This window comes from Theropithecus gelada, chromosome 4 (assembly GCF_003255815.1).
Source record: "Theropithecus gelada isolate Dixy chromosome 4, Tgel_1.0, whole genome shotgun sequence".
Lineage (NCBI taxonomy): Eukaryota > Metazoa > Chordata > Mammalia > Primates > Cercopithecidae > Theropithecus > Theropithecus gelada.
In genome coordinates this window covers 56,380,251-56,392,697 of record NC_037671.1, presented here as the reverse complement: position 1 = coordinate 56,392,697, position 12,447 = coordinate 56,380,251, and the positions used below count along the sequence as shown (strand labels likewise).

General features: G+C 35.6%; 1 protein-coding gene across 2 annotated transcripts in view; it reads right to left on the bottom strand.

Annotated features, from left to right (window-relative positions):
- The window catches only part of MLIP (muscular LMNA interacting protein), a 251,536-nt gene that overhangs the window by 67,314 nt on the left and 171,775 nt on the right, over window positions 1-12,447 (bottom strand). For both annotated transcript variants that reach the window (XM_025382596.1, XM_025382597.1), the window contains exon 10: window positions 11,856-11,900. In XM_025382596.1, the coding sequence (XP_025238381.1) occupies window positions 11,856-11,900 (45 nt within the window). The remainder of the gene's footprint in view (window positions 1-11,855; window positions 11,901-12,447) is intronic.

Here is a 12,447-nt window from a genome sequence, read left to right as displayed (position 1 = left end):
ATGCAAACATGTTCTACCCTTGCTGGTGCATTTGGTCAACAAATACTTCATATGCTCAATATTTATTGAGAGTCTTCTCGGTGTCAGGCAGCATTCTGGGCATGATAGCACAGATGACTTTGGTATATCCACCAAGCCCATGACGACTTTCTTTTTCTGGAAACTGCTCACCCTCCATGCCCCAAAATCTACAAAGCTGGGCCCCCACATGCCATGTTCATATTATAAACTGGGCTGGCTTTCTGACCTAAAAGAGTGGAGAATGGGTGGCAAAGAGATTGTCTCTCCCAATAACGTGGAACAGGGATTGAAACTGCTCTGCAGTAACTGTGGGAGACTGAAATTAAAGTATGTCATGTAGAAGCTACAGGAAAGCCTTAACACGACCTAAAAGGCAGATATGCTGAGATCAAGAAGGATAGAGCAAAGTGCATGGAGGTATAGCCCAGAAAGGAGAGACACCAGAGGGCTTTCCAGAATTTACTTCCCAAACATTCCAGGGGTCTACATGAATTTCCTGTCCTGAGGTTCTTTCCTTTTTTTTTACACTAGATTCCCTCCACACACACCTTTTTATTTAACTCAACTTTACTTCTGTAACTTGCAATCAAAAGAATTTTAGCTAATACATCAGTCACTCGAGATTCTTAAGCTTGTACCCAGTGTCGATTTGACAAAGAGAGACGGGGGAGAACTCTAGTTTGGGGTAATTTCAAAATGATGTTTCACAAACACCAAAATCTTGTTACCCCGTAAAATGTCACAGAAAGATTGATGTTTGCAAAATCATCCCAAACAATAATTTAATAAAATGCTGTGATGCTCTTTCTGTTTAAGCACTTCGCTGCAATCATTCTTCTCAACTCCATTTCCTTTTGGAAAATGGTAAATTAGCTCTTTTCAGTCAATTCTGATGCTCACAAGTTAAGCCTTAAGGGACTACATCTATCTCTCTGCTCTATAAAGCACCTGATATATTTTGCGTCTTGAATAAATGTCGCTCTGAAATACTTTATTCAACAGATATTTGGTCTTTCATGTATTATGACAACTGGGGAAATATAGATTGAGACAAGTCTCTATCTTCCCCAGACTGAGAAATATCTCCCACTTAAGAAACTCTGATTTTTCTCAAGGGGAAGAATGAACAAGTAACATCCAATTGTGCATGAAGTCATGCCATAGAGTATACACATGAGAGCAATATTCCTTCATTAAGTGCTGCAAAAAAAAAAAAAAGTCCAGGCAGTTCCCTATTTCTATAGCCACCTGTAATTACAGAGATGCCTGATACCTGGGCCATGATTCAAAGTTTTCCACACCTCTGTCTCTCTTTTTTTTATTTGACTTCCTGCTTTATTTCTTCTTTCTTCTTCTCCTATTCCTGCACTTTCTCCTTCTCTTCTACTCCCTTGTGAGGCAGAAAATAAATGCAACTCCAGGACTCAGGGGCTACAAGGCTCTAAAACTAACATTGTACTTTAGGGGTTAAGCTTGGTGTCACTATGCAGAAAGATGAAAGCAGGGAGAAGAAATCTAACCAGCAGCACTTCGGATGGTAGGATAATCTCTGCCAGAGAAACATGACTGCTTGGGTCCCTTTATTGCAAGCAGGCAGATGTTTGGGGATATCCTGGCCTAGAGCCTTCCACTCAGATCATCTGTCTTGGGATCAGTCCTTTCCAGGGTGACATCAGAAGACAGACTCTTCTGGTTGGTTGGATATCAGATATATTCAGTATCAGAGTCTGTTACTGATGCTTCATATTTTCTTCTCCACCAGTTTTTAAGCTCTTTAGTTCTTATGAGTTTCCTGGATTTGATGGTTGTCTCTGACAATTAGACAATAATTTTTCCTCCGTTTCCTCCACTCTGCCAGATTTTCCACATGTTCTTTTCTTGGACCCTGTGTTCCCAGGTTTGGACTATATGAAGACTCTGAGTTTTCCTCATTCTATTTACTTACTTGGTCTTCATATGGTTTCCCTGATTTTTACATTGTATATATTCCCTTTTTCTTTAGTCCTGTTCTTTGCTGCTACAACCTTAATTTGTTGTTACCCAGTAGTCAATACTTCATAGATATGGAAGCCAACTCTAGGCAAAAGATGACTACACATAGTTTGCCTTTGACATTGTTCATACTTCTCATCCTATAATCTTTAATCACACCTTTCAAACCCAGCCATCTCTCAGTGATGGTCCAGTTAAAAATCTAACGCTAGTGTCCCAATTCTGAACCTCATGCACTCTCCACAGACCTTGGTATACTAACAAGTCATCAGCATGGTAGCCTCTGCACCTTCTTCATGCTTTTTCATGTGCTTCAAAACCAGCTTCAAAGTCCTTGAGGACCTACTGCAGCTAATGACACTATCATTGTCTCATAGACACAGGTTTTATATTCTATCAATATAGAATCAAAAACTGAACTCAATATTTTAGATAGATCATCTCATCAATTTCTTATAAATTCTGTGGGAGATTTAAAAGTAATAAGTCGGATGCCAAAGTCATGCAGTTAACATGCGAAGTTAAGGTTTAAATCCATATTTGGTCTGATCATCATGCCTGTGATTTTTATCACTTCTGTGCCTATTCCAGGGAGGAAGAGTGACATCATAGAATAGATAGAAGCTTGAAATCATTGTTAAATATCCACCTCTCTGTAACTTATCCTGTCTAATCAACAACAAAGCTCCTGTAATTTTTATATTTTTATGCCTTTAAAATATATTGTTTCTCTATTTTATTTCCACGGTCAACTGTCTCATCCTTGATTTTGGCCATTGTTAACTCATTCTGTGCCATTCTACTTTCTTTTCGTTAGCCATCCTAAATACTCTCAGAACATTTAGGACCTAATGTTTTCTAATGTTTTCAGTTCCTGGTGACTATACACATCCACACATCCACTCTCTTCACACACACACACAAACATACACACAGACACACACACCTCTTCACCACCTCCTAAAATACTCCATAATTTGCATGGCCAAGACATCAAATTTTCACTGTGTCTCTGGATTTGGTTAAAAATTTACTCTCATGAAGTAGCATAATACTGTAGAAGGAAAGCAACATGGACAAAGATTTTAGTTTCTGCAATGTTGTTAATAAACTGTATTACCTTGGAAAAGCCATTCAACCTGTATAGAACTTCTGTTGAAGGGTTGTAATTCTAATACACGACTATGTCCTTTAATAATGGGTAATGACACATTTTATTACTTACCTTTCTGACCCCTCAGGAATTATACCACACAGAGTTACAGCAAAAGGCTTATTTCTGCATATTCAAATCCATCATCCAAACAACGGTCTCAAAGTGCCACTTAGAAAGGCTATAAAACAGCATATGTGAAGCAACTGGCACTGTTGTCATCACACATAAGTTTCTCTTGGAATATTAGTTAACTTCCCCTCGATTATTCCTCATACCTTGCTTCAAAATGTCAAATGGTGATGCAATCTACATTTGCAACAAAAAGTTAACTAATGTTCTATCCAATTAAGACATTGTCTGCTAGCACTTTGACCCTTAGAATGAAGGCTGTAGGCCAGTATCAGCATCATCTGAGAACCTGTTATGAGTGCCAAAGCTCAGTGCCCGACCTAAACCTACTGAATCTGAATCTGCATTTTTACAAATCCCTAAGCAATTCATGTACACATTAAAAGTTGAAAGACACTAGACTTGAACTCAATACATTAAAATGTGCAACTCATATAGAGATAGATCATTCTTAGTCTATCATTCCAGAGACATCCATTTGGCCTTGTCTTCGGTCTCCAGACTGAAGGAGAGGCTTTAAAACAGACTATGCTTTATTAATTCCTAATCTATATTGCATCTTTGCATGTAGTCATCTTTGCTGGTACCTTTGGACTTCAAGTAAAGGTTCTCCTGAACAACTTCTCTAATTCTGAACAATCTAATTTGTTACATCTGTGTCCAAACACACACAGAGGAAATTAGATTTATCAAGTTTGGGGAGTCTATAAAACTGAACTACTGTGTGATTGTCATTGTGCAGCAATATTACAACTAAACTAGCCTTAAGAGGCCCTTCTTTCATTTTTATCTACTATAGAATCCATAGAATAGTCAGACTCATGACTGATAGATGCGAATGACCCTCTAATGATGCCAGAAAAAGCAGTTTTGTAATTTTCTTTCCAGCCTATGTGGAAAAATAAAAAAGGTAATGACTCTCATAGCCAGCACAAAGGGCACAAGAAGAAAAATGAGAAGATTCTCCAAATCGAAAATATCAATTCATGAATATACTGAAAATTGATTTACACTGGGTATAGACATTTTCGAAGTGCCTGAAAGACAAAATAACTGTTCTGCAACTCTGAAGCACACCTCTACCAGATGTTCACTGGAGACATTTTTCCAATTAAGATCTAGTCTATGTCACGAACTATAGTGTCTATAGAGATAAATAAGATATATCTCCTGTTTTCAGAGGCTCACAATCCAGTTGAGTAAATCACAAGATAACCACAGTGTAAGTTGAGTCATGTCACTCATCTCCTAAATGATGTCCGTCAATTCTACATCAAGTCATGTCAACTCTGCTCTGAAATCTCTCTAATGCCTCACCTTTTTACTGAGAGTAAAGTTCAAAGCCCTGTAGTGCCTACAAAGCAATACTTATAAGGGTGCTGTATGACCTGATCTTTCATATCCCTAACCAGCCTCTCTTTTTCCAGTCTTATTTCCCAGTACTGTCCCTTCCACCTGATACTGCCTCTATGATACTGCCTATGATACTGCCTCCTCCAGGAGTTTGTATTTGCTCTTCCCTTGTCTGGAACTCCCCTGCATTCCTTCTTTTTCAGTTTAAAAATCACGTTATCAGACAGATCTTTTTAATGAGCCATATAAAATAGCAATCTCCACCTCTCTTACCTGCTTTATTTTCTCCACAGCAGTTATCACTACCTGACATCTGTTTGTGTTTATTGTTTTTCTTTCTCCACTAGAATGTAAGTTCCATGAAACCAGAGATCTTTGGTTTATTCACTCTTATATCTCCAACATCTAGAATGGTGCCTGTACCTGGTTGGTGCTCAATAAATACTTACAGAATGAATAAGTATTTGATAGGCAGAAGCTCAGTGTGTTCACTGTAGTTCAATATGGAGTCAATAAGAGGTGCTGATTCAATAGCAAAGACGTGGAATCAACCCAAATGCCCATCAACGATAGATCGAATGAAGAAAATGTGGTACATATACACCGTGGAATACTATGAAGCCATAAGAAGGAATGAGATCACGTAATTTGCAGGGACATGAATGGAGCTGGAAGCCATTATCTTCGTCCAACTAACACAGGAACAGAAAACCAAATACTGCATGTTCTCACTATAAGTGGGAGCCGAACAAAGAGAACACATGAACACATGCTAGGGAACAACACACAGGGGCCTGTTGTGGGCAGGGAGGGAAAGCATCATGAAAAAATGCTAATTCATGATGGGCTTGATACATAAGTGATGGTTTGACAGGTGCAGCAAATCATCATGGCACGTTTTTACTTATGTAACAAACCTGTACATCATGCACATGTACCCTGGAACTTAAAATAAATTTTTTTAAAATGGTGCTGACTGACTCCTTATTTTTCCTGAATTGGCTAACTTTTTGATCACAATATAATTCACAAAGAGGGAACTTTGAGGGATAGAACAGCCATATGGCATTTTTCCAATAGAGGAGGAGAAGAAGGAAAGTGGGTTGGTGAGTTCCGCCCTCAGGAGAAAGAGTAGAAAGCTAAAGTTATCAACTACAGAAAGTCAAGGAAAGAGGCCACTTTAGGGACTTTACAAGCTTTTAATCTTCTTCATTTAAAAGAAATTGTTGTTTTTCTCCCTCTATTCATGGTGATATGCAATAAAACTCTTAATACCAAAAGACAACGATGTCATCTTTTTTAGAGAATTCAAGAGTGGAGAGTGGGGAGGAGAAGAGGATATTATATCTGATGCTAACATTAGTCTTGAGGACAGAAAAAATTCAAGGGAGTATGTGGGTTCCCCAAAGCCCAGTGGCAGGTTTTAATGGGCTGTAAGACACTCGTCTAAGCCTGCTATTGATTTGTGTTTATAATCTATCAAGTATACACTCATACTTGAACACTGTCACTTGGGGCACTATATAAACAGATACTATTTCCATCCTTTGGAACTTATAATCAGAATTCTATGACAGCAAGTTGGTACAGCCTCTGGGCTAGATACCAAAGTTGAAGATTAACTACCAGCACTGACCTAGAGAATCAATAACCAATATTTTTAAATACCAATATTTTACAGCAAAATCTTTCTTTTTTGGACAGAGTCTTGCTCTGTCTCCCAGGTGATCTTGACTCACTGCAAGCTTCGCCTCCCGGCTTCACGCCATTCCCCTGCCTCAGCATCCAGAGTAGCTGGGACTATAGGCGCCCGCCACCACACCCGGCTAATTTTTTGTATTTTTAGTGGAGACGGGGTTTCACCATGTTACCCAGGATGGTCTCAATCTCCTGACCTCGTGATCCACCCGCCTCGGCCTTCCAAAGTGCTGGGATTACAGGCATGAGCCACAGCGCCTGGCCAGCAAAATCTTTCTTAAATTAATAACTTCAACTAATACTAATGGACTGATGTTTTTTAATTGCCTTTGACTATAGAAATAAGCTCTAGGGTGGTGTGATAAAGAAAAAAAGAAATAAAGGATAGGGTGCTAGCTTTCAAGAGTTTACTTTGATCTTTCTGGAGAGATAAGATATGTAACAAAACTGCAAGAAAGTAACAAAACAACATACAGCAAATTCTGTGAGTCTGGCTGGAAATTTTACTAATTCGATGGACTCAAAGAGTTTGTGAAAGTGCCATGGTTGTTTTTGACCCATTTGCTGCAGTTTTGTCTTCATTCTCCAGTGCTTTTTTCTTTGCCTTTAGAATTTCCATGGCAAAAAACTTTGTGCAAACTCAATACATTCTACCAGGCAAAATTGTGGACAAAAGCAATATTCTCTAAATTATTTACCTGATTTACTTATTCAGATAATACATGTTTATAGACCCTAATTCTTGTTTTAAACAAACATTATTATATACTTGAAGCAAACACTTAAGCTATGTTTTCCCCTTAAACAAATATCTTAAATCTCAAAACACTATGGCATAGGGTAAAGCTCCCAAGATTGGAAAAAGCAAAAGAGATTTTTATACCACTTATTACCAAGCAACTATTGACATGGCATTCTAGATATTTAAACTTCAGTTTTTTCATCGGAATAATGGAAATAATAATTCCTGTCATACTAACTCAAAGGTGATTATGAGAACCTAATGAGATAATATGCACAACAAAACTTGGTAAAGAAAAAACAGCATAAAATACATTTGAAAGGAAAAACAGAATATATACTTTGCACTTATAAATATGGCATGTTGATTCTAAATGATCTAGACTATTCACAAAAGTACCTACTTGATGTCTTCCTCCAAAAAATGTTTTATAATGATTACAATAGTTTTATAAAAATAAACATATGTAAGACCTCAATAATTATAGGCTGCATCTCATGGCTCAAGAAGCATTTCATGGAATATACACAATACAGATTGGCCAGATTGAAATATTTCAATGGTTAAATAAAAGATAATAGCATGACTCAAACCTGAGGGGGTGTACCTGATAAATGCTGTGGCACTTAAGTATGTTATGTCAAGGAAAAACTGGTCAAGGAGAAACTGTCTTTGAGCTTGAAGGAGACAACGGTTCTACATAAAAGCTTTCAGGGCTGCATTTTCTGAACAACAGAGGCCTTAAGGGCCCTCAGAAAGATGAGTCACGCATCACTAAAGCTGGACGCATCAGCTGGCATTCAGAACTAGGAACAAAGTATTTGCAAGTTTAAGCACTCTTCTTAATAGTGTTCCAGTAAATAGCATCTTGCTTTTACCTGTATATAGCCATGTGACTTATTTTTAAAATCTGTTGTTTTGTGCTCTCTAGATTAAGTATTCCATCCTGGACAACAGTGAACATTTTGTAACGGCATGAAATTTCAAAAGCAAAAGGCAAATATCATCTAAACTGGCTCCCCTACTGCCAAAGAAGACCAGGGTTTACCTACCTTGGGGAGCCTAACTTGTGTGTTATCTTATGCAGGGAAAAAGACCCCACTGGCCTTTTATTAATATCTTTGTGGTGATTCAGCTCAACAGCCAGGAAAGCTTTGTGAAGGTTTAACCTAGATCCTAGATATTTCCTTTCCTTTTGCTCCTTTTAATATGCTACAGGAAGCACAATTCACAGCTGTGAAAACTTCAATACTCTAACTGACCCTACCCAGTCTCGTCTTCAGTAAGTACTCACATTTTCCAGGCAGTGCAAAAACACTAGGCAGAGTCAGACACAGGAGGTACCCAGTGAAAGTAATGCTTCCATAGAGGCCCTGTTTCCAAACTCCTTAATTCATCCTTTCTTATTTTCCTTGAATTATCTAAAATCAATAATAACGATTCCTTTTCCAAAGCTACACAAAGCAAGGATGAACACTGATGCTGGTGATCCTAGATAATCTATTTAACTCCATAAGCCTCTGTTTCTTTTTCTGTACAAATGGCTGCTCATATTATCTCTTCATCATTCACAGATTTTATGTGCAAAAATAACCTCTCCCTGTCTATAGGAGTATACTGACGACTCCACATTTTATGATATGTGAGCCTTACAATAATCCCTTCAGGTTGACAGAGTCGTTATTCCAATCGCCAGTGAATAGGTGGGAATTTCCGGTATTTTCATCTCTAATTTCCTTTCCAGTTCTGATTGACTGCAGTGCAGTTTAATAGAAGAAGAGAAGCTAAGACTGGTGAACTAGCTTCACATGGGCTTCCAAAACAGTCTCCCAAGCCCAACTCTAAATCATTTGGCTTCCAGAGTAAACAACGGAAATATTTTAAGAGTAAGGGTCATGGTTCTATTTCTTCTTTCCCTTTGAATTCTGAATTGGCACACTTGCAATAAAAGCAAGCAAACAAATCAGCCAAGTTAAAAATTTGAAAGCATGAGAAAATGATACATCTTTAAAAAGTTAAATCTCAAAAGCAATTTGGGAATTGCATTAAGCTTGTGGTACCATAGCAATCTGTCATATATTTTCTCTTCAACACACTTACTACACTTACCTCCTAAAAGAGGAGTCAAATAATTTTAACTATTTACTGTTGGTTTTACACAAAACAAATATTTGTTTATGTAATTTAACTATAAAATATACATTTCCAATAACTTTGTTTTTATGTGTTATACATGCATACATATTTACTCATATAAACAAAGATGTGTATATATAAACAATCAGAATTACCTCATATGTCATCTATATGTGTGTGTATATTGTAAACACATACATATATAAAAATATAAATATATATATCTCAAAGTTTTGTTTATCAAAGGCATTCTTATTTACTCATATTATTCAGAACTTAAAGAGTTCATGATGGCAAATATTGAAAATTCATTCATAAAAATGAAAAAATTATAACTTTATAGTGTTACTTAAGTGTAAAAATATTCTAAACCCTTAGTGAAGTACATGCCCTGTAACACGTCTTACATACAATCATTTTCCACTATTTATTCCATTCTCAGGTAGTATTAATATAAACACAGGGTTAATGTCATGAAATAGAAACCAAAGTTATTGAATTAAATAATTATATCAGTACAAGACATGTTCATTTTTTTAATATGATCTGCTTGCTTGATAATAATCCCTTCACAAACCTACCTATATCTCAAGGGCATTTTGAGATTAAAACTTAATTTAAAACTTGGTTAAGAAATGCCTTGAACTCCTTAGAGAAAAGGACTTAAGTAAATGAAAGGAAATTATTATAAAAGTCATTCAAAGCAATGCTTTGTAGTTTTGCCCCTAGAGAAAACAAGCAATAGGATTATTTTATTGGGCAAAAAGTAAGTGTGTTTTAATTACATTCACAATGAGTTGTTTTACTATATCTCATTTTATAAAATCATCATATATATACGTGTGTGTGTGTGTGTGTATATATATATTTGCCACTTTGAAATCATTTCTTAAAGTATTAAACCAAGAACTTACATGTATGTAAAATACACACTTACACATGTATATATAGTCCACCAACATCTAAAATCTGTATTTTATATACTATACTGAGTGAAACTACATATGGCAATGTGTAAAACATTCTTTATTTCCATACTCTAAATAAACAAATATATCATTTTAAATATTAAAATAATTGTAGTAATATTTCCATATCTAAAGTGGGAAGTCATTCAGCCTCATTATGTTATTGCAGTGCTTGTTTCCATGGCAACTCCTTCAACTTCACTATGTTAGTAACCATCAATTCACAGCCCTGGAAGGGCTTGGAAAGTTCGCAATAGACTGCTCTCACTGTTCAATTAAGAAATTGAAAGCCAGACTCCCAGACTTTTGCTTACCCACTGTCAGCCAGCTAGTTAATATCAGAGCAGGAAGTATAAGGTGGGTCTTCTGATACTCATCCCAGATTCTTTCAAGTATACTATATTGCCCCCCGCCCCCCAGTGTTCTAAACCAACTGAAACTAATGCACACACACATTCAAACACGTGCCATATACACACTATATGTATAAACAGCAGTATACTCAATGGGATTGATTGAATCAAGCTATTTTAAAAGTCAAACAATGCTTTTCATGATTTCTCAGTATTACAAATAAATATATTGTAATTATTTCTATTGGGATAATAATGACAAGACAATTTGTCGGCTGTGGCTATAGGACACCAAAACAATTTCTTTAAAAGGGGAATATCAGTTAATGTTTCAAACTGTTTTACTAGAAATTTCCATTAATTTTAGTGAAGATATCTATTATTCAGGAATTTACAGTTTTAGACAATAAACATCCAAAGATATTAAGAAAATCTTTGACCAGTGATATATAGGAAACTTATTTCATGACTTAAATTTGGTAACCACTGTAAGAATAACAAATACAAAATGCTATAAGAGAAAATAATTCTCCCATTTAATCAAATTTTATCTTCAAATAACAGATTCTAGAGTCTGAATCTGTGCTGCCCAATGTAGTCACTAGCCCCACTCTTGAGCTCTTGTAACTAGGCAGAATTGAGATTTACTGCAAATGTAAAATACACAATAATTCAAAGACTCTTCCCCAAAACAGTAATGTAAAAAAATCTCGATTTTTATACTGCTTATCCATTGAAATGATATTTATATAACATTAAGTAAAATATTTTATGAAAATTAACATTACCTGTTCCATTTTACTTTTTTAATATGGCTACTAGAAGTTTTAAAATTACATATGTGGCTTACATTTGTCATTCATGTTGTATTTTTATTGCTCAGCACTGATCTAGACCATTTGCATGCTAATTCTCCTGTGTGAAATATCTATTTCTTAAATCCAAAAACAATCCTACTCAATCATGACCTTCTCCTTAAACTCTTTTTGGATCTTTTCCTTTAAAGAATGAGCTCTCTTCTTTAAATTCTAGTGACATCTTTCACCTGACCTCACAATCTCTTCTAATGCCTCTACTTGGATGTAAGTTACTAGCAAGTAAAGTATATGTGTAGTTTTATGTATGTCTGTCACCTGCAAAACAACCACCATGGAGCTTTTGGAAAGTATCAGCAAAATTTTATTAGACAAGTAAGTGAATAAAAATATATGTAGTAAATGTATTCTTTTTTTCACTTTTACTCAGGTAAAGCTCTCTTGAGAGATCAGAATTTGCAGAAGTAGATCTGTGACTTAGAAGATACGTACCAGCTGACTCTCAGATACTGTAGAAGATGGTGAGGAGAGATTTGCCTGCAAAACATAAACATGGTGTGTGTTTAGTGAAACTCATAATTTATTAAAATATTTATGTGTTTAAGTATTTTGAAGTTTGTTTAGTATTAAAGAATTATATGTCCATAATAGGATTTTGAAAAGTATAAAGGAAAAGGAAAAATATCATTATGCCACCAAAGAAATGATTTTTAATATTTTTGGTATATTGCCATAAATATTTTTCCTATGTATTTTTATTCAGCCCACATAATAGTGAATATGAGGTTTATATGCTGCTTTTCCTTCTCATTTTCTTAACATAAGCATTATAACATGACATCAAAAATTCTTCAAGGTTACATAACATTTCATTCTTTGTATACTTCACATTTTAATCAAACACACCAGTATCATTGCTATTTCTATTTATTTAAAGCAAATTGAAACAAATAACATATATTTCTTTAAAGTATTGTTATATAAAAAGTAAAGCATAACAAAGTTTTATGATTTGAGAATAAAAATGTCTTGGTTTTTAGAAATGTTTAAAGAACAGATAAATATTGTTTCTTTGTCATTGGCT